This window comes from Callorhinchus milii, unplaced genomic scaffold, assembly GCF_018977255.1.
Source record: "Callorhinchus milii isolate IMCB2004 unplaced genomic scaffold, IMCB_Cmil_1.0 Scaffold5, whole genome shotgun sequence".
Taxonomy (NCBI): Eukaryota; Metazoa; Chordata; class Chondrichthyes; order Chimaeriformes; family Callorhinchidae; genus Callorhinchus; species Callorhinchus milii.
The window spans coordinates 14,913,807-14,938,078 of NW_024704746.1; the positions used below are offsets into that span (position 1 = coordinate 14,913,807).

Below are 24,272 nucleotides of genomic sequence, written 5' to 3' on the forward strand. Positions count from 1 at the left end.
ATAGAATTTCTGTAAACTACACTTGGGGGTGCGGACACACCTGGTAAATTTACCCCACATTCTGTGGTGCTCATCACAGTCTATTAACAGGATAAAATGTTGTTTGCGTACAAAATACATAGTCGTTACACTTAACAGCACATCTTGTGATGCACGTTGAAACGTTCTCCTGACTTGAAAGGCACTGTATCAAATGCAAGTGTTTATTATCATTTTTATTATACAAAAGATACTGGAAAATGAGTGGCAGAAAATGTGAAGAAACCTGGCAATGGGGCATTGCTCTCATGCAGCTATTCTGCTTTTTTCCCGGTTCTGCATGAAAGCAATGTAAGTTCCTTGACGGCATCAAGCCTGTTACAAACTTGTAAAAGAGAATGTGACAAGCACTGGCAGTGCTTTGAACAAAATGCATCAACAGCTGGAAGAACCGCACTTAATTTTGCACACCTCCTGTTTTCACCACAGAGAGAAGCAAAATGTGCCATTGGCAAAGCTAGTGTGTAATTTGGGTTGGGAATTAAAGTGGAGTCAATCATTTCAGACCTAGCAATTCAGAATCGCTCCATTTCCCTCGAGTGATAGAAAAATCCTGGGCACCACACAATGTTCTTTACAGGAGATGAGATTTTTGTGGCAAAATAATGAGCTATTCGTTATTTTCCATCCTGTCTTGGTGGCTATGGTGATTTTGTGTTTGGGTATGATTCCAAGTACACTGGCTGACCTCCAGTATCTCCAAGCAGACACTGAGTGACAGTAGGCTATCCAACCGGTGGGGCATCAGAGCAGAGTCCAATCTCATGCAGTCTCGTAAATCAAGTAATAATAATCCTTGCATTTGATATAACGCTTTTCACGTTGGGAGGACGTCCCAAAGCGCTTCACAGAACACACTGTGAAGTGAATTGACTGTATATTTGTGGGTGAACGCGGCAGCCAATTGCGCACAGCAATGTCCCACAAACAGTCGTAGATTGAAAATGACCAATTTATTGTTGTTTTTTTGTTTTTTTGGAGGGATTATTATTAGGCGTGTGGAGTAAGGAAATTTGCCCAAGGTTTTGCCCTGCCTGGAATTGAACTCAGGTCTCTCGCTTGCAAAGCGAGTGCTCTAACCACTGAGCTACAGGACTCCACAAGAACTTACACGCATAAGTTCCAGGAAGAGTGACTGGATAGCTATGAGGAATGGAAAGTCTGAATGAGCTTCCGCCCCCACTCCGCCCCCTTTGTCTGTCTAGTCCAGGATCGCATTTAATGAGACAAAATGTCAGTAAGACTTGAGCTGCACATCGTCTGAGACTAATGCTGTGGGTATTTTCTGCTGGAGATTACTACATGTTCCCACTTTTTATCTACGATGCAAGTAATAGTCTACATCTCTGATGTATTCAACAACAATAACAACAACATTACATATGTAAAGCATCTTTCACGTCAGGAGAACGTCCTAAGGCACTGATTCAGTACTCAAATCGCTTTCTCCCCGTGGACCATAAATGTTTGGAACAACCATCAGCTCATTTTATTTAAAAAAAGTGTCCTGTTATATGCTGCTCAGTTAATGTGTACAGTGGAGTAATGGATTTGGTAAGGCTTATACATTGCCTTATTTCTGCAGACTCAATACAAATTTGTATTTGTTGGAGTGCCCTTCCGGGGTTTATATATGGGTCGGAAACAAGGGGAGGGGGAAGTGACCGTAGCACCATTGTAGGTAGGTTTTTAGTTGGAATTTAACGACTAATGGAGGGATAGAAGGAAGAAGTTCCAGTGATAAGGGGCATAGTTACTGACTCACAGCCAATGCAACAATACCACATAATTCTCTGTTGTGCAGCAAATACAACAGTGATGAAATTAACTGGCATTTGTTTGTTCTGGTAAATCCTTTGAGATTAGGATTTCTCCCTCACTGATATAGGAAGGGATGAGAATTCTCCCCAATATCAGTGTTCCATGTTTGAAAATCGTATATTTTGTATTAAGAAACATAGATGCAAAATAAAAGCAGTCTGGCAAATTGCTGCACTATATGGATGACCTCCCGACGTAAAAGGCGCTATACAAATGTAGTTTGTATTGTACTATAAGAGCAGGAGTGTGCTTTTCTGTTCATCAAGTCTGCTCCCTTATCATGTCCCCATACTATAGATATACAAACTCTCCAGCAAATTTACAATCTCAGTTAGATTTTCTGAGCAGAATGTGGAAATTAGAGAATGAGTCAGATCATGCTGAGATCAATTAAACAAGCCAGTTTGGAAAGACAGATTTGGGACTATTTCCTCAGTCACACAGTGACTGGGCAAAATGGGCATAACATCTGCCAAATGGCAAAACATTCACTATGCTAATGAAGTAAAATAAATCGAAATAGATAATAAATTTAACTTGTGGAATAATTGCTTGTTGCAGTTCACATTAGGAATGTAAATTGACTTTATGAAAATATCACTTGGTAACCATTAAGGGTGGAATTAATCTCTGTATGTTGACTTGGAGAAATTATTTTATATTGGCGGCCTTCACATTAGTACATTTGGAAACTGCATATAATGATGCATACTGTGTGATATAAAAAATAAAATGCATCGCTGTGCAGACTTTCACCGTCTCCACATTTCACCCGCAAAATGTGGAGTCAATTCACTTTACAGTATATTCTGTGAATTCCTTTGAGACTCTCGAAGAAGGGATAAGGCACTATATCAAATGCAAGAATTATTATTATTTCACTTTTTTTTACTTGTGCTAATTCAATTGGGCTGATCCCTACACCCAGGAGGAAGACCTAGATTCTAGATCTCAGACCACAATCCCACTTTGTGTTTTCTGAGAGGAAATACACTTTCAATGGGGTGATTTGGAGGTTGATCTTCCCTTAAGATAGCATTCCACAGTCATGTGATACAATGGCTCTTAGCATTGCAAAAAAACACATTCCCAAGTGTGAGTGGATAGACTAGCAGGCAATATTGGGACCTTGAACCAACAAAGATCTTGTGCAGGTGGAATGTAGCCTGTAGAATTAGGCCATCCCTTTCTTTTCTAAAACAAATGTTTAATTGAATTATTTATAAGGGCTGCTCCAAGCAACGCAAGCACAAACTGAATCTGTAGTCGTTTTAAGGCAAGAGACGTTCCAAGGCTTTTTCTAATCAGTCATCTTTCACTAAAATGAGGAAAAAATTAGGTGCTGTACTGACTTTTAGATTTATTTATTGCTTTTGTCAGAAATCTCACTTTAGATCTAAGGAAATGAGAGAGAATTGAATAAGAGAAAAACATTCACGTGGTCATTCACAAAGACTCTACAACGTTATAAGGCGGGTTGGCATTTTATTGACTCCCCCCAACTATCGTGTTATAATGTGGCTCTACTGTAATAATAAGTAATTGACCAATCACATTCTCACAAAGAGGCACAGAGAGAAGCTGAGTGGAGATACCAACAGCCTCCCTACAGTTGTACAACTGAGATCAGGAGTTCGGTGAAATAGATCGAAGGTGTGCCACACCACTTGTTGGCATGGGTGCTGTGGTAATTTAACCTGCCTTTATACTTCAATAGCTTCAATATTAACTATAGTTATTGGCGCAGAACCAGCTGGCATGAGCCAATTCCTAGCATGTATATTACATAATGAAGTGTTTTTTACTTACAATAGTTAAATTGAACTGAAGCGATTAATGACAAAGTGGAACAGTAAGAATCTCGGGGCATCAGATTATAAAACTGAATTGCCAACATAGCAACAGAGTGCAATGCATCAATAGAGCAGTAAAATTATTTTTTTCTGGCAATTCCTTGAAATTAGTGGGTACGGTTAATGACACAAATTAGAATATTCTTTATAATAAATAATGTATTATAAATTATAAATCTCCCTCCTATTTGCTCCCATGCATAAATCGGTAGTGGAATATGCCACTTGTTCTCTGGACTCTTTCCTTATTGTCAGCTGAACGTTATAATAATATTGAATTTTTTTCCCCCCTGGCCATGGAACTTTATATTCCATGCCCCTGATTCCCACAATGCTATCATACATTTTAATGTATACCAACCCTCTAGGAAGACTGATCTACAATTCTAATAGCAAGCATGATTTGGCAATTTTTTTTAATGCAGATACCTTTTTTTGTCATTTCATTGTAATTTTAATTAGAGTTGGTAGAGACAATGTGGCACTAAAAACAGCAGAGGAAGATTTCTGATTCATTTGGAGAGGCAATGCATTAAACCTAGTTGGCAGGCTGCCAGTCACCAAGGCCTTTAGGGATGTCTAGTCTCTGCTATCTTCGGAAAACACACAGTGATTGTCACAGCACCCTTTGCTCTGAAAAGTCAACTTTAACTATTTGCCTGTAAATGCCTTTAAGATATTTAGGGGATTTATAATTTGGATTGGAAAAATGCAATATCTTATGCTATAGATCAAAATTGCATTATTCAAACAATGTGACAATAATATTTATGCAATATTATTGTTTGATGTAGTTTGCACTAGGTTGCATCGTTGCCAGTTTCATCATCATCAAATGGAGAACCCTAACCCCCACCCAACCCCGGTCTCTCCAAACTCTTTCCACCCTGCTCCTCTGCTCACACCCTCTGCTCATCTAATTCTATACCCCCTAATCTGTGGAAATCCTTCCCTTTACCTCTCCATCTTACCCTCTCTCATCTGTCTCCAAGTCCTACCACAAAATCTACCTCTTCAACCATGTCTTTGATCACCTCCCCACTCTTCGCTTTCCCCTCCCCACTGCTCAGCATCCACCCCTACCATAGTGAAGCATTCAGATGTTATCATACGTGGAGTTCTATATAAATGCAAGTTGTTGTTTTTGTTGAGTTCTACAGCCAATATTGTCAGGCAATGTTAGTTCTATAGTGAAGCTCAGACAAAAACCTATAAGTAAATCAACTTGTAAAGTTACTGACATTCAAGGATTTCTCTAAAGGATTCCATCGCCAATTCTCAAAGAAGGTTACACTGACAAGACAGTCCAGTATTCATCACTCAGCTCTTTCTTTGATGGATGTGTCAAGCTTGTCTGCTTCTAGCGCTCAAAGATTCCCTAACTGACATTAAATGCTTCAGCCAACTGTAGGCTTCAATAAACAAGCATCACAGGCTTCAACCGCACAAGTTCAGATTTTCATTGTGTGAGTGAAACTAGCAGAGGCAAACGCAGAAGACCTTCAACTGTATGTCTAATTACTTGACTGTGATACTGTCAGGCTGCAAAAAAGATACACATACACAAATATAAACGTGCATACAAAGACAGACTTCTAATTATTCCGTTCATATCTCAACTATATCCGTTTATGTTCCAGCCAAATTAATGTATAGGTTCTATCGCAACTTGTGTCATGTGCATATGCTGGACAATCTGATCAGAGAGAAGTAGCTCACTTACCTGTTGTGAAGTGGCCCCTTGAATGTTGGGTCAAACTTACGTGGCTCACCTGTGAGAAAGTAGAATATGTATTCATTATTATGCATCAAAAGGGAATGTCATACAGCACGAATGTGAACGCTAGCAGATGCACAATTCAATATAAAGTGGAAAGGTGAGGTACTAGAGAGAATTATAGTGAGTTATAGTAAATCTTTCTCAATTCAGGGGATAAATAGATTCTCACATTGTAAGGTTGATGTTAACCCACAACAGACCATGAGGGTTGAAATCTTGCACAAATATCCTACTCTAAATTTTAGCTGTAACATCCAGACATGAAATTGAAATGTAAAGGTGCTGTTTGTCCCTTTACTATTGAAACCTTTTTGTAATTTAATATGATTGCTGCAACAATCAGATTACTTGAAAACCTGATCTTCCTTAGAAGGCAATGAGCTCTAAAATGCAGATATAGGTAACATCTCGGAGAGCTCATGAAAATAAATCTATAAAGAAAATTAGATATACAAACATTTCAAATCATAATCTCATTCAAAACCCTGTTTCTCCCTTCCTGCTTTCAATGGACTGACTGACAGACAACATAATAGCCTGCAATCTCAATGTTACCTTCTGCAACAGTTCGTGAAACAGGTTACAAAATATGTAAAAAGCGTTGCTTTTGTTCTGGAAGTTAAAAAAAATTGATTTGGGATTTTTGTTTTTATCCCTTTTTAAATTATTTTTGTTTTCTCCCCAATTGGTAGCAATACAAGTCGGCTATTACATACAGGAAAGGCTGAGATTTGTTTCGCTGATGACTGTATGATTTATAATGTTGGTACAAGATACATGGTTCACACCAATAATAATAATAATAATCCTCGCATTTGATATAGCGCTTTTCACGTCTTCTAGACGTCCCAAAGTGCTTCACAGAATATACTGTAAAGTGAATTGACTGTATATTTGTGGGCAAACGCGGCAGCCAATTGCGCACAGCAATGTCCCACAAACAGTCGTGGATTGAAAATGACCAATTTTTTATTGTTTTTGTTTTTTGGAGGGTTTATTATTAGACGTGTGGAGTAAGGAAACTTGCCCAAGGTTTCGCCCTCTGCCTGGAATTGAACTCAGGTCTCTCACTTGCAAAGCGAGTGCTCTAACCACTGAGCTACAGGACTCCACATAGGATTACGATGAAATAAAAACTTAAAATGTTGGAAAAAGCAGGGCAGGTCAACCAGCATTTTGAAAGAGAGAGGATTTTTTTAATAAAAATATAATGATACTGATGCAGTGACCCATGCAAACGCATTGTTTATGTGATGAGATTGCTCAGTTTCAGGTATGTTGCTGACAATGTAGGGGTAAATTGGCTCTCTGCTCGCTTCAACTCGCACAAAATCTACCTCCTGACATGGAGTTGAAGAAGTGTCTCTGGCCTTCTCAAAAAGCCTCCCAACTGGAACTGAGTTTTGTTTGAAAAAGTGAGGGTGGGAAGGTGGAACTGAATGAGCATTTTACATGATTGATTGTAACCTTTGAAATGAAAGTCGTTTTTTGAATATTTCCAAGTATTCTACCACAAAAGGTCGATTCCTAATTGAGTGTCTATACATTTCTAATGTAGAATGTTGTGAAGTGTAATTGTAAGAACCACCGAACATTTTGCCAATATAGTTAAGATTAGAGGAGACGCCTCTGGTAGGAAACTCATGCCAGGAAACCTTCTATGAAGTAGTCATTCTGTTGGTACACTTACCTTCTCATATAATTCTAATCACTTATCACATACACACACAAATATATATATAAAGTGTTCATTGAATATAACAAGAGGAAGACATTGCTTATTTTGGTACACAAATGTTTCAGTAATCCTAAAAGGTTTTTGTATATATAAGAAGTGATGAAAAGGTAAGTATTGTAGAATGATAGAATGGTTGAAATCTCTTCAAAAAACGAAAATACATTTTAAATAATAATTTGGTCACTTAATCCCCAACTGTTTGTGGGACACTGCTGTGTGCAATTGGCTGCCGCGTTTCAGCCACAAAAAATACAGTTAATCCACTTTACAGTGTATTCAGTGAAGCGTTTTGAGACGTCTAGAAGACGCGATAAAGCACTATATTAAATGTAAGGAATATTACCCCAGATAGAGACTAGCATTAGTTCCCTACTCGAGCAGTCTCCTCTCGGTCCATTCCCAATTGCTTTTCACATGCCCTTCAGTGTTATATTTCCTCAAGCACTGACCCAATTTCTTTTTTTTAGATACTGTTAGGAATCCTACTTCTAGAATTATTTGTGGTAAACCAATTCCACATACTAACAACCCTCTGTGTATGTTAAACAAAATTCTCCTATCCTCATTGTGCATTGGTGTTCTAAGAATTGTGCCAGAACCGTGGAGACAGAGTCATTGCCCATGATTTGGTCACACTCAATTTCTAACTCTCAGAAGGAAGCACATAACAGAAACATGGGGTATGAAATTCTGATGATGGTTTGTAATCTGAGATTGTACTGGGATTTGTAATGAGAATTGCACTTCCCCAGTTTCTAAAGGCCATCTTCAGAGAAGAACCAGTTTAGGACTAAGAACTTGTCACCTTATTGAATAGATAATAGGGCAGAGGAATGATGGTTATAATTGCACAATATTGTGTTGTAATGTAGAATACCCGAGCATGATGTTTCAAAATTCTGTGTCAATCAATAACCTTGCCAATCTATATTCAATTTAGTGCTGTATCATTCCTCCCTTTGTGGTGCACAGTTACTGTTGATTTGATGTGATTTCGGTTAAAAGGCAATAGGAATCTGTCTTTAATGGCATGAATTTCATTCTGAGCCCTCCAGATTGCAGTTGCAATGAAGTTTTACTCTAACCAATTCCAAACTTACTTTTGAAAAGTTCATTCTTTAAACTTTTCAATATCAGTGCACGGGAGCACTCCTGGCTCTTTAATAATATTAAAAATAATTAATCACCAGTCACTGACCAAATCACTGTACTAGTGGAAAGCATTTTCAAATCATTCCAGCTGTATAAAAAGGGCATAAAACCTTCAAGCTGTGCGAGAATTATATGCGAGCAACTAGTTTTAAAATTCTGAACGCTTGTAAATCGCTATTGTAGTTTATAACATGTAATGAGAAGACCAGGTCTGTTCTGCATTAAGAGAGCACGTAACAAATTTAAAATCATAATTTAATCTTTCCTTGGATATTAAAATTTGATTTGAAAATCTGAGCTATTATGAAGTAAAATGGATTTATGCTGCATTTTCTTTGAAGCTTCTAATTAAGTGATAAGTTACAGTCAATTGAGTGTATGAAGCACTGATATCTGGGCTTGCAAATAAAGGCTGAGGAACCATCATGGTGTCTATCACCAGGGGTGCAACATAATTCTGAGTTCAGTTACCTCAAATGATTATCACAATTATTTTAACCATCATGGAGGTGCATTTAAAATCTCTGCCTTTTTTGTTTTCAATGTGGAAGCATAAGTAAAAAGGAGAGAGATCAAGGAATGAAGAGATGCAAAAGAAGTTTTTCCCCTGCCCACGCACTGATGCTTTCTATCATTAAATTATTTCAGCCTCAGTTATACTGCACCAACCAGTGCTGCTTTATTTTGACCGTGTTCTAGGGGTATATAAGATTTTAAATGGGATCGAGCAGTGAAACTTAGAATAATAATTTTAGATGCACCGCGACAGCGGAACAAGGGATTTTCAGGACAAGCACAAGAAGTATTTCTTTTCCCAGAAGGCTCAGGCCAAGAAGTTGCCCTGCATTAATGCTGCTATATAAATGCAAGTTGTTTTTGTAATTGATGACTGGGAGAGTGCTTGATGATAATAATAATAATAACATTAATAATCTTCGGATTTTATATAGCGCCTTATCACATCTTCGAGACATCTCAAAGCGCTTCACACAACAGAATCTGTGATGGATGGATATTCTCGACGAATATGAACCAATTGCCTTCTTCATCCAAATTTCTCTTGTTACCTGTTGTGATGTGTAAAATTAGTCAGTAATTATCAATGGGCTACATAAACTTCAGGAGATTCAAAGCAGATACCGACCTAGCTGAAGGTTGCTGAGGATCATTGTGCCATCTATAGACCTGCCTTGGAGTGGTTGGAAGGATCTGTTCAGATTCTGAAGTGGTTTTAGCATGTGAATGTCCAGATTAATGCTATCTTAACCACAAGGCAAAGCAAATCCAGGTGGTGTGGGTTGTACAGTGATAAATGGGCACTTTTTCAATATGAGACACCACAATACATCTCCAATTAAATAGAACGTGGCTTAAATAGAGTACCACTATTCTGCACAAACTGGTAGTAAGTCTTAAGCATTATGGTCTGAGTCTTTAAGAATGGCATCACAGTAGAATAATGGACTCTGGAGAAATTGCCCGATGTGTAATTGAGTTCTGGTGGGGTGGCAGTAGGAAAGGAAACACAATTGTACTGCTCTGGTGTTCAATGCTGCATTTGTGACTGTAAAATTAAATGCAATATAATTGTCATTTAATGAATCTCTTTTATGAGATCAGGAAGAATTCCACAAAGGTAGATGCAAATGAAGAAAGATAAGTGTGAATGGTGACTGCAGATGTTTCTGGATAATGGGAGCATGTTCAAATGCCTATTACACTTGTTTTATTAATTCCAATACAGTGCTTTAATGTTCAGGTTAGTAATAACTAGAAAATATCTACAGGCTACAGTCATCCCTCATGCAGAACATTAACCTCAGCAGAACACACAGGACATATCAAAAAGAGAAATTGCAAAAGCATAAGTTTGCTGTGTGGGCAACATAAATATTTGACTTGTTAACTGTCATCTTCCCCTGGCAGTAACTAATCATGGTGTGTACATTGATCACCAGTCTGCGTTTAGTATTTATTACGATCAAACTTTTACTCAGCCAAGCTTAAAAAAAATCTCAGGACACACTTCACCCCACGTGCAGAATCACTGAAAACGGTCTGACAACTTTGTAAAGGATCTGTAGCCAATTGAATTACTTGTAGTAATTCACAGTAATTACTCATTATTGATAGAACTGTTAAGCACGAGTATAAGTGACTGTAAGTTTTGTTATTTTATATTGTTTCAATCAGCCTTTACTTTTTCTTTTTGTTTTATACCTGTGATCTCGATGGCCACCTCTGCCAATAACATGCAGAGACTGGCGAAGGGGAGGAGGTCACGGATTCTGTACACTGGAGGTTAATGTTTGGGAGGATTTGGAATTCATTTGCTTTGCTGAAATCTGTTTGCCAACATTAAGTACATTGAAAACCTGACCTGAATGCCAACCACCTCTCTGTGAAACGCGCAGAAATTAAGATGAATTTGTAAACTCATTCTGTGAAGATTCACAGTTGCAAAACTTACTTCATTACTCCATGGTGTAGCATGCCCAAGTGATTGTTTTATTTGGCTACAGTCACTACACGTCACAGGAAAACTGAAAGCTCAGACTTTTCCACATAAGGTGCTACATCAAATCCAAGTATTGTCACTTTTAATTATTATTAGTGAAGCTACTTAACAAAGAAAAGACACTTGTATAGTTCCAAAGCAGATTCATGCCACAAGACCCGCTTGAAGTCTTTCCTGGAGTCAATAACCATTCAATTTTGTAAACAACCTTTTTTCCCCTTACAATTAAATTAAGAGGTGACATTTGTAGTGTTTCATATAGCAATACTTGTAATGATTAAACAATGTGTTATAAAATGTTGCAAATTTCAGATTTCAGATGCTATTCGATCTCTGTTCATTTCTAATGTTTTCTGTTTTAAGTCCAGAGACCCACATATTACAGGCAGAGGGCTAAATTGGTAACTGGGAACCTTGGCTGAGAAAGCCCAAGGCAAGGAGTCAAAAGATGTTAAGAAGAATTTCCATATGGCACCAAATAGAGGAATAAGATTCTCATTCAAACAAAAATCTAATTGTGGTTATCTCTGTGCATCGAAGAACTCTGCCGGGATGTACAGCAGGACACTAACCAGTCCATCGAGAAGCTTTCTCAACATGTACAACAGGACACTCTCCTTTCTCTAGAGCAGGTTTCGCTTTTAGAATACAAATCATTCTCGAAGTTTGTACTGATCAGTATCCTCACTCACAGGGGGCATGCAGAGGCAGTTTGGGAAAGGAAAGGTTACATTGCTGGAGTAGGTAGAGTTTCACAGATAAGACTTGCTTTTAATGAGATTTATAGTGAACCTGACCTAGTGAAACTCTTTTAGGAGAGTAAATTGTCAAAAAGGAAATATAAGATGCAATACATGGCACCGTTTCACCACCAGAGAGAAAAAACACACTTGATTGTACCATTTCACTCTGTGCAGGGTGGAAGAGCCTTATTTGCCTTAGTATGAACACAATTTAACCAAGTTTTCACATATGACCACATCACAACCTAGTTTTTCAAAACAATATGTTTTTAAGTCCAAATCTTTCACACTTAACATCTTGTTCTCATGACTTACTTATTAGCAATTAATCAGATAAATGCACAAACTGTGAATTGAGGTAAACAGGACTGAATTTGTCAGGTGTAAACTGCACGGTCTCCTTTGACATGCACATTCTGTTTGTATTTTGCATCTGACAAATGAAACCTATCCTCTCGTTGACGGAACTGAAATCTGGATTACATTACATGCAAGAAAAACAACCTTTTGTTGGGCTTTTCAGGTTTCTCTTGGCTGAACATTTTTAAACCCCATCAGAATATGCAATGTTTGTGCACCTTAGATTGAAATATTTTCGTTAAGCATTGCCACCCTGTAACTGTATATGCAATTCTAGTTCTGGATGAGCGATTCCAAGCTGCTGGTCAATTTCAATTGCTGCATTAATGAAATGTCACTGTTTAAGCAATGTTCAGAATAAAAGCAGCTGAAGTAAAATCTGAAGGAACAATCCCCACATCTTCAATTTGAGATTAATAATGAGACCTAAATTTAATTTCCTATAATAGGAACAGCACAACTGGCTGTAATATCTGGCTTCCATCTATCCTAAGCGGCTGATGTAACCCCTTACCCTGAATGCCTCTGCTACTTTGCTGCAGATTAAAGTATTAATGTAAAATGTATTTTTCATTTGGTATTATATTGTGTTAGCCTGGCGCAGTAGTAGCACTCTCGCCTCTGAGTCAGAAGGTTGTGGGTTCAATCCCCACATCATGACTTGGAATCACATAGTATACGATGACACTGCAATGCATTGCTGGGCGGGAGGGGGCTTTTTCATTGTCGGAGGTCCGCCTTCAGAGGAGACATTAAACTAAGGTTCCACATGCCTGTTCAGGTGGAATGTTAAAGATCCCATGGCATTATTCGGGAAAAAAAAGAAGAGGGTTTCTGGCCAACAATTCCCCAAAATAAAATTGGTCACTCATTCCATGGCTGTTTGTGCGGAATTGCTGTGCACAATTGGCAGCTCCATTTTGCCCACAAAAAATGATTGTCCCAATACATTAGAATGGCTGCAAAACGTCTAAAAGTTAGCGATTGTTAAATTGGTTAATTAAAACAAAAGAATGCATTTCTGTAAATAAAAATGTCAGTGGTGATATGCAGACCAGGACCATGCAATTATCTCTTCAAATGGTTAATTCACTATTGACTACGTCAAGAAGGAGGGGGTTATCTCTTCTTAAAAGGGGGCTTACTGGTCACCTCCCTTTCCTGCTCAACCTCATCCTACTCATACTCTATTTTTGGAATCCTTGTCTAACAGCTAATTAACTTGTATCACTATGGTAACCATGACTGTGGAAATTCCTACTCCCACGATTAGCCCCTTTACATCAGGATGAAAGACAGTTGCAGAGAAGGTATGGCACAGCAAGAGCCAGCTATATTCAACAAAAAAGGCTACCCAGTCCTTTTGCTCATTTCTATAATTTAAGTACTTCCAAAACTCAACCCAAAATCGTTTTCCTTGGCTGCACCTTGGGCCAACTTTTCCCTCCTCCCGTCTCCCGATCTGCTCCCACTCCCACTCCATCTTCAAAAAGCATTTCAAGACATTCTCCTATGTGAAAGGTGGCCCTACCCATTAGGGCTTTTGCTTGCAGAGTTAACAGGAGCCAAGTGGAGTCCTGAAGCACAGTGGTTAGAGCACTCGCTTTGCAAGCGAGAGACCTGAGTTCAATTCCAGGCAGAGGGCGAAACCTTGGGCAAGTTTCCTTACTCCACACAGAGCCTAATAATAATCCCTCCAAAACAAAAAACAATAATAAATTGGTCATTTTCAATCTACAACTGTTTGTGGGACATTGCTGTGCGCAATTGGCTGCCGCGTTCACCCACAAATATACAGTCAATTCACTTTACAGTATATTCTGTGAAGCGCTTTGGGACGTCCTCCCGACGTGAAAAGCGCTATATCAAATGCAAGGATTATTATTATTATTATTATTATTATTACATGCACAGAATTTTCTTGGACTATTTTATCTCTCTCCTCCCTCGCTGTTCCTCCCCGTTCAATGAGCTATCTCTCTGTTTCTTCAGACACTGAGCATCTTATCTCAGCTGTTTGTTGACGGCCATTTCGAATAGCTGGTCTGGAGTTAATGAAACATCAGTCAAATCTCTCCTGTGTCAACTTTTCATGCCGCGTGTGTGACTTTCGCCATTTCAATTCTAAATCTTTAACACATAGCAACATTAGTATCCTACATAACAACAACAAGATTACATTTGTATAGCGCCTTTCACGTCGGTAATATAGCTCTGTAGCTACACTAGTATCCTATATAGCTACATTAGTATCCTACATGCGTCAATCTTTGGTTAGAGCACTCGCTTTGCAAGTGAGAGACCTGAGTTCAATTCCAGGCAGAGGGCGAAACCTTGGGCAAGTTTCCTTACTCCACACTCCTAATAATAATCCCTCCAAAACCAAAAACAATAATAAATTGGTCATTTTCAATCCACGACTGTTTGTGGGACATTGCTGTGCGCAATTGGCTGCCGCGTTCACCCACAAATATACAGTCAATTCACTTTACAGTATATTCTGTGAAGCGCTTTGGGACGTCCTCCCGACGTGAAAAGCGCTATATCAAATGCAAGGATTATTATTATTATTATTATACAGAGTTTGGAAGGCATTAGCTTTTTTTTAAACTGAGTTTAAATAATGGTAGATTATGACACAAGTATCCGCCAATTTCTATCACGGTTAGAAAAATATCTGATGAAAATCTGATATAAACTGAGGGGGTTTTTTTAGATACTAATTCAATAGACAATTTCATCAATTGCATACTAAACTTTCCTGTGTATTGAACAGCTTAATTACTAGATTTTGCTGTATGAATTGGGTCAAGGCTTTATAGAGGAGCTCACGCCGAATAGCCCATTCAGCCGTGCGCTGGCAGATGTACAGGGGAATGTGTTAGAGGCTAGGACCCTGAACTCATTTAAACAACAGCTTGATGCATTAATGGGAAGAAGTAGGTATTCTGGAAGCATGAGATCAAATGGGCTGAAGGGCATTCTTTAACTCACCATCACTCGTGATCTTGTGAGCGATGTCGGGCTCTGTGCCAAAAATAATATTTACTAATACGGATTTTTTTTCACAGTTAGAAAATGCTTTGAGTGAAACTGCCTCTTTGCAGCATCACAAAGATTATTCAAATTCGTAAGGCAAACAAATGGAGTTTGTACATACTCACAAATCTTATATTCTCTTCCGTCACGAGTGATTATGTAGAGCAGCAGCATTCAAGAATAGTGATTTCCTATATTTAGTTTACAGGTTGAGACTAAAGCAGAGAGTGTTTATCTAAACCTATTAACAATCTTAAGAAAATTAAAGCTTTACCATGTTTCCCATAGTAGTTTTCCTCTCCAGGGACCATGCTTTTCAAAGGGTTGCTGAAACAATTATGTCCTCACTTCCTGAATGTTGCACCTTTTCCTACTGTTCCTTCCACAACTGATCTCTGCAAACTAGTTAATATTTAGCAGAGAAAGAAAAAGCTTATCGCATGGAGTTCTGCCAGGTCATTTTGGTATGCTCACTGGAAAATTCCTGGTGTGGGCAGTAGTGTGGGCTGGTAGTGTGCGGAGAAAGAATTCAGACGACTGGTTGTTAAACAGAAACTCTTCACACAGTCAGGGGGTGTTGTTGGAAGCAATATTCCCTTAGGTTCTGCTGCTTGAAAGGAAACTCTTTCATTTTCAAGACTTGCAGGCTGGTTCTTTCCATTAGTGCAGATGTGGGTAGTGCTCTTCAAATTACAACAACATGCATTTATACAGCGCCTTTCACGCTGGACAGCATGTCCGAGCGAGTTAAAAGACGAGGTAGACCTTGTAACTAAAACAACAATTTGTTCTTTTGCTGACCTTCAGCCAATCTCACAGCAACCTTGTAACTTTAAGGATTAGAATATCCCATAGTGAAAGTCACAAGGTTGGAGTTTTTATTTACTGTAAGAATGTTCCAAGGAAGACAATTTGTGTTTTGATGCCTTTCTCTATATGCAACATTAGCAAATTAACTTCTTTTTTTATTACTAAATTGCACAGCCTACAAAATAGTCTCTACATTTTGTAAGAAATCCTGTGAAGCACTTTTTGACATTCTCCCAGTGTAAAAGGATCTACATCAAATGCAAGGATTATTATCGACTATCTCGACTCTCCTCTCGACTCTCTTCCCCCTCCTCGCTCCCTCCCTTCCCTCCCCTCACCCTGACCATTTCCCCCCTCCTCGCTCCCTCCCTTCCCTCCCCTCACCCTGACCATTTCCCCCCTCCTCGCTCCCTCCCTTCCCTCACCCTGACCATTTCCCCCCTGCTCGGGTCATGACCCAACTGTGCAGCGCCTTGGGACGTCCTCCTGACGTGAAAGGCGCTTTATAAATGGAATCTTGTTGTTGTTGTTGTTGTTGTATTATTATTTCCGTGGAAAGGCTCAAGAAGTTCAGTGCATCACGGCTTAATGCCACACATCTATATTACTCAGTAGGTTCCATTCATATCCGTTAGCAGACAGAAGATTGCAACCTGCTGAGCAACCTGCTGCTTTTGACATTTGAACTGTATGATATGTTATATATTTTCCTTTTTCGTATTTGCACTCTATTCAGCTGGAAAACAATAAACTGAGAACTATTCTAAGACAGTAAAAATAGGCCAGTTTTCATGTTGGTTTTAGTTGGTTATTTGGTTTTTATTCTCATTGTCCAGCAATTTTATGTCAACAAATTAATCATGTGGTCCACAGGAAGTCATTATGAGGCTATTCAGTTGGTTCATGTGTTATCCAGAGCAGAATTTTAGCTGTGACTGAATCATCAAATAATTTATTTTGCATTAGGTTCAATCGTAACGCATTAAGCCAGTTAAAAGGGTTGAAAAGCATCAGTGTGCACTGTGTGTACTAAAGACACGAAAAGCATTGTATCAAATGCAAGTATTATCATTATTATAAGAAGCTGCCCACTTAATCCTCTAAAATTAAAATGGTTTTGAATGTTTAAATCTATTTTAATCTCATTTAGAAGATACCTTGTGAAGCAGGAATGCTTTGTGTTGTTCCTCTTTGTCCCACTTTTGAATCAAGTTGCTGCTATGCTTAAACAGGAGGAGAAGGCAGACTTCAAGAATTGAACCATGCAAAGGTCCAGTGTGGATTGCATATTCAAATTTCAAATTACTGGATTCCCTTAAGATGTTAGGTTCCTCTTGAAGTGAAAATAAGTTAGAGAGGTGATTTCATTTTATTTTATGAAGTTGGAGGTCTGGGAGGTGAGTTCTTGTGCTCTTCAAACTGAAGATTGACGATGTTTGATGATAAATCGTTCACTTAATGTCTGAACCAACTACTGTGCAGGTTAGATCTGGGGTAGAGCACCCTCTGGGGATTGACCTAATGATTTCCCTTGACCTTAACCTAGAACAGCCAGCCTCACAGTACACTAAAATGATGTTTCCATTTCTTTCACTCGCAATCCTTAAATGTCTCGCTTACTTTGAAAGTTGAATTAATAATCCGTTCCAAATTTGGGGTAATTTTGCATTGCAGACTCAAATCCTTTTGGCTTAGTTGATACAGTCCTGCTATAGCCTCTGTGTCAGAAGGCAATGGAATTAAGCCCCATAACTGCACCTAAACCCTTCAATCCATGCTGACTATTCAATACAGTGCTGTTGAAACAGTCGCTGTTGGTGATGTAGTCACGACTAAAATTCTGCTGTAGGTAATATATGAACCAACTAAATAGCCTCATAATGACTTCCTGTGGACCATGTGATTAATTTGTTGACATAAAATTGATAAACAAAAAAAGTGGTCACTCAATCCATTGTTTCTGGGGCGCTGCTGTGTGCAATTGGCTGCCATGTTTTGCCTACAAAATACAGTCAATCCACTTTACAATATATCGTGTGAAGTTCTTTGAGAGATCTCAATGACGTGATGAAATGCTATATCGAATGCAAGGATTATCATTAATCCCCTTTACTCAAAGAATTCAGTAAAGAAGTTGCTCGATTAACTGAGGGTGCCTTCATTTGGCAATGGAAAAGTTTTGAATCAATGTTAGTGATCGACCAAGCAGTGCTACTGATTAGTTTGTGTCCTCTCCAATTCCATCATTCTTCATGGCTTATTGCTTTCTGCCTAGAGCATAACTGTCCACCATCATCACGTGGTTGCAGGGTGTCTTTCAACTTCAAAATCAACAGCTTCCACATACTGAGCACCTTTTTACATTACAGAATGTGTCAAAGCAGATGTAGCGATGCACATTGAACAGTGAAATGAGAGATTTAAGAATGTGGCTGTACACCATAGGGGATAAAGGGATGGAAGTGGACCATGGAGGAAATGTGATGGAAGAGAATCGAGTGGAAAATTTGGGAGATTTTTACCGAAAGCATCATGTTAGTTAGAGACAAATTGAATAGGATGCTTTTCACGTCCTGTTGATATAGTATTGCTAAAAGATAAACAATGTCACTTCCACCGCGTATCTTTACAAGGACTAATGATTATGTTAAAAGTTTGAAAAGCATAATTTTAAAGCAAGTAAAACTGACCCTTGTGGATCTAACTTATACCTGCATTCAGTACAATTGCAAAGTAATCACACACAGTCATATTTGGTCTACTGTAGTTGTGTTTGCAGCCTAATGATGTATGCAAAGGTGTTAAAGGCTGTCGTTTTCATTATGTTTGAGAGATTTGCACAATTTTTGCTTAATGTACGATTGTGTTTATTGGAAGGTTGTAATTTAATTGGTATTTTTTCCCTTTTACTAAGATTGGACTGTGGAGGAGTGCCCTAGCTAGGTTGAGCGTGAAAGCTGTGTGCAATTGGGGCTGCTGTGTTTCACCCACAAAATATCCAGTCAATTCACTTTACAGTAAATTCTGTGAAGCACACTGTGAATTCTGTGAATTCTTTGAGATGTCTCAATGATATGATGAGGTGATATATCAAATGCCAGGAATATTACTATGTGCTACAACTCATGACTGTCAAATAGCACTGTGAGAAAAGGGTTTCACACAGGTCAAGATATCCACCTCACAAATAAGTTCCTACAAGTATTTTGACTGTCAATTCACAAATGTTCTATTTAGTTTACTACAAAGTTACTTAACGTTGCTTTATAATTTTAAATCCATCTCCCAATAGCTCAGTGGATATGAGCAAACATGGCCTTAAGAAAGGGAAGACCTTTATTTGTATTTATTTTGTCACTTTTCCATCCAAGGGAATTTGAGGAAACTAGTGAAATTTTAGTTCAACCTCATTTACCCCTCAGAATTCAAGCAACTACAGTATTATAAAATAGTTTCAGAATATCAGTAGGGCTCAGTCATTCTGCCCAAGTAAGAGTCAGGCAAGCCATGTGAAGTTACTGACACGTTGGAAAGCTTAGCTTGAAAATCTTCTCAGCTGTGAAGAGGACAAAACTGACAGGGTCAACCCAGAATCCTTTCAAACCCAATTTATTGCAGCACTGTGTCACAAAGTATGTCTTTCAACTTTGAAAAGATGGTATCATGAGTTAAGCTGGTGGCTTTAGGAAGATTTTGAGCATCTATCAGGGGAGGTTCTGCCAACACGCCTAGACAGATTTTATGTAACTCCAGGATGAATCCAAAATAGTTGTAATACAGAATTCATATTTATTGAGGTGGATCACAAATCAGCAGCCCTTGTTTACTGAGGTTTTAAGTGAAATCGGATTACACTGTCTGGTAAATAGATTACTGCTGAAACATCTTCGTAAAATGCGTTTGAATAAATAGTGAAAATACACTCGGCAGATAATGTGCTTTTTGTTTTGCTGTAGAGTGCATTTTGGGGAGGCTGACATTGCTTATGATAGTGATAGTACATCATGCTAACTCTTATTTCCATCACTATGACAGCAGGAATAATACTGCAACACATTTTCTATTTAATTAAATTTTTATTCATGACATTTAAGATTATTCTTAGCATTTAAATTGCAGTTCTGTTACTTCTCGCAGAGAGAAAATGTTTAGAGGATGTGGCAATACATGCCTCGAATTAATTTTCTTATTCCAGCCAAATCAATGTTAATGGAGGGTAGTGGATTAACAGCAACTGCAATGTGCAAAAAATGTAACTAAATATGTACACAGTGCTTCAAACCCTTAATTTGGGGATTGCACAAAAGATACTCGCTCAGATTGACACTATACTCACTGGAAGAGATGAATCCTGGCTGCCCGATTGATTCCATACAGGAAATATATCCACAGCAAAAATTAAAGTAAAATCTAAATTCAATGATCGTGAGTTTTTTTTATATAAAATAAAATTGGTCACTAACTTCATGACAGTTTGTGGAATGTTGCTGTATTTGCCCACAAAATACTGTACACACAATTACCTCCTTGCACTAATCCACATATCTATCTACTCTCTAACCTAACAAGAGGTGGATTATATACCTAATAATATAGTGATAATTCTTGCATTTGATATACCGCCTTTCACACAAGGACGTCTCAAAGCGCTTTGAGTCTCAAGTCTCAAATGGTAAACTGTAGCGAGTGTGTATATAGTAGGTGAAACTAGTCACTTTCTGTAACTCACAACATGCACACTAAATTATTCTGTGTTTCATTTCTTTCAACACTTGCAGTGGATAGTTAAATTGTTACTTATGCTCATTGAAGGTTGTTTTGGTTGATACAGTATGTAGAATATTGAAAGCTGGAATAATAAAATTAATTCAAAGAACTCAAGTGATCTTTGTCATGAGAGCTGAGCTCATATGATTTATAGACGTCATTGAACTAAGAGATTAAATTACAGCTTTTTCTACATGCTCTGTACCATCTGCAATAATATATTATGGTCACACTAAAATGAATGCAATACAATTACAGTTAAATATAACTTTGAAATTAGATTCAAGCCTGAGAACATATTTTCATGTCGTCGATGCAGAATCTTTGCAAGCCAAGGAGAAGTTTTGCAGAACTTTCCTATCAGAAGATTAAATAAGTGAGGCAGATTCCATGATCAGGCAAATTGAACATGGTCCATGGAAGAAGTGGACCAAATAGCTTTTTCTTGTGCCATGATTCTTGTATTCTTATGTTCTAGAATAATATGGCATTATCCAAAGCAATATAAAGCACCAAAGAATGATAGATCCCTGGAAGCTTTCATAAGGTGATAGTCTGATTGAATGGTTTATCACTGTTGGCTGCAGACCGAATGGATTAAGGAATTGAATATATACTGCACAATTTAATGGATGATTTTAATCAGTTCTGAGGGTTTTGGGGCTCCTGGTGGCTTGAGGAGCAGATGTCAATGCTTAGTTCCCCTGCGAGACTGAAGGACTAATGATTGTGATGTGATCTCTACAGGTTTAAAGAAAATAGTTGATTGCTAGAAAATAATACAGCCAATAAAGTTTTTTTTTCTGCCACTAGTATTTCTCTGCACATGTTAAACACCAGTTAAATTCAACAATACCAATATTTTTTTAAAAAAGCTCTAATCTATTTTCATAGCAGCTGCTGTTGCAAAAGCATCCTTTACAATTTAAATACTTTCCAATGCTCCAAATTATTGAATTGTTAATTAAGAACAAGTAGTTAGGACTGCTCCTACATTCAGTTGTGATGTGTAATAAAATTAGCTTTCAGTTTTCTGCTGATCTCAAGTTCACATCTTTAGGGTGCTCCTGTTTCTGAAATAGTGAAGTATTGATCTCTCGGTGATGGTGCCCAGTATTTTAATCCTGCTCGTGGCTTTCCTTGGAGGATAGGGTTTGGCTGTCTCTGTTGGGTCATGTGTGGAAATACAGAAAGGTTTTGGCTCTGTTTTGACTTTAGCCAAAGATTACTCCTGACAGTGTCTGCACCAAATATTCCACTTCCATCAACCGCTGAAGATAGAGTGCATGCAAAGGTAGGGTAATTGGGCAGGGAGGGGGGAAACAATGGAAGAAGATGCAGAAATGCCATTAGTAAAGTGATTATAGCAAAAGCAAAACAATGTGTAATACAGTTTATGTATTTTTAAAATCTATGTGCTTTTGTACAGAGCTTATTTGGAAGCTTTTACGGTGTATTTTGGTTTGTAACGATTCACATTCTCCCACGATCAGCTGCATGAACTGAATCACCAAAATGAATCTGAGTTGTATATCAACAATCCTATGAAGAACATCCAGTCTTCTTCGCAGGTCTTATGGTTGCCTGATGAGGACAATTGGGGTCTAAGTTGTGAGGCTTGCAAAAGAATTCGAAAATAGCAAATACTGAGTGTGTTACGTGGTTGACCTCTGGAACTCCACTTGGAATCCAACTTCATGGAAATCAAATCTCATAATTTAGACCCAATAAGCAAGCAGTGACTTTAATTCAATCCATTACTTATCCATCAAGTGGGATGCACACTGTTCTGCTATGACACATTCACCAATTCAAAGCTGTCAAGTTCCACTCTAAAAGCTGTACACATGAAAGATGTGCTAACTGGTGTAATAATAACAATAATTCTTGCATTTGATATAGTGCCTTTTCACGTCTTCCAGACATCTCAAAGCGCTTTACAGAATACACTGTAAAGTGAATTGACTGGATTTTGTGGGCAAAACGCGGCAGTCAATTGTGTACAACAGTCGTGGATTGAGTGACCACATTTTTTTTAGGGGATTATACCCTGGAAAAGTGATCCCCCAATTAATTAACAACCGAGTTCTAACTTACTGCGAGGTAAACAGGCGTGTGGAATAAGGAAACTCGCCCAACATTTCAGTATGTAGGAACTACATTTTCCTCTGCCTTTCAGTTAGTTAAAATTAGTGTTTTATTATGGAGCCTTAATTGCTTTCTTCTAAATCAGTTCTGTGTGTACCCTCACATAACAGATGTGGGAGTTACAGGACTAATGTGTGAATAGATCTGCCCTAATTGTGATACTGTAATCATTGAGGCGTAGCACCTATAATCATGGAATTCTAGTGAAGGGCTTTGGTTTTGTCTGTGTTGAAGACTGTTATATGGACATTCACCAGTTTTTTTAATTAAATGCGCAGAAACTCGCACCAATATCATAAATTTATATTTTTAAATTGGCGAAATAGAAAGATGAGAGCTGTGTGCATACATGGAATGAAAGCTACTGAAATTGTTTCTTCAATTTGCAATTTTCTTTGTTATTTGGTTGAAATAGTGCAACTGGAACCCTCCCACAGCTTGACGCTCAGCTGTATTTAAGTGAAAGACGGGCGTGAATGAGATCTACAATGCACTCGTCAAATATAATACCACTGCTGTTCAAATATACAGTGCGACATTCATACAGCTGTAGTTTTATAACAAGTTGTGTCATTCTGTCTAAATTAAGTCACAACAAAACATTTTCAGACATCATAGTCAGCATTCCTATTGTTTGAGCTTTTGGCTTATTTGCTATGATGCTAATTCCAAGGTTTAAAGACTATCGAGTGGGTCATTAACTCCTGACTAGTTTTTATGTATGCCACAGCCAGTGACTAATCTGCTCAGATTGCAGTGGCATACATATTAAATATTTGAAATGGTTTGAGCACAACCCAGTGTCTGAAGCTAAAGAACAATTTTACACTGATTTCTTTTTAAATATTAAGTTCTTCTACCTAAAAAAAGACACACAGAGCTATTTTGATGGCTCGAGTGATATTAAACTGTTTCACCCAGACCTGTAACGGCTCAGCTTTTGATCTATAGTCTGTGGTGAGTTATCAAATCTCATGCTAGGGAGTAGGAAGGGTGCTATGGTTGGTCTCAGTTCCCTTGAAGTAAGAAGGGAAAATCAACCAGGTTCCCACTCTTGATTGCTATCAAGTGAATCATATGGGTAATGGGTGAAAACAGTTGGATTTCGGTTGTGGATCATTTCCATCCTCTCCATGCCTCTTTCCCCACTCTACCCAGTCAAATGGCTGTAAATGCTTTCATCCCCATCATCCAATGACATGACAACCTGCTGATACTCATTGCCTCAGGACACTCACGAACTATGAGTTATAGGTAGGCACCCATCAAACCACTTGCAGTCCAAGTCGGTGGCTTCAGGAGAGTATGGGAGAAAATTGTAAGAGGAAGCAAACTAAATGTAAACCGTTTTCTCCCAGGGATAGGGCAGCACTCCTTAAAACAGTCTGGTTCTACCTCTGTTATGCTGGGCACACATCAGTTATTGGAGTCCTGTAGCTCAGTGGTTAGAGCACTCGCTTTGCAAGTGAGAGACCTGAGTTAAATTCCAGACAGGGCGAAACCT

The 24,272-nt window shown here is 38.3% G+C and overlaps 1 protein-coding gene across 1 annotated transcript in view; it reads right to left on the minus strand.

Annotated features, from left to right (window-relative positions):
* Window positions 1-24,272, minus strand: part of LOC103174737 (choline transporter-like protein 5) — a 129,596-nt gene that overhangs the window by 51,957 nt on the left and 53,367 nt on the right. Inside the window, 1 exon segment of the mRNA XM_007887273.2 lies at window positions 5,437-5,485. Within this exon segment, the coding sequence (XP_007885464.2) occupies window positions 5,437-5,485 (49 nt within the window).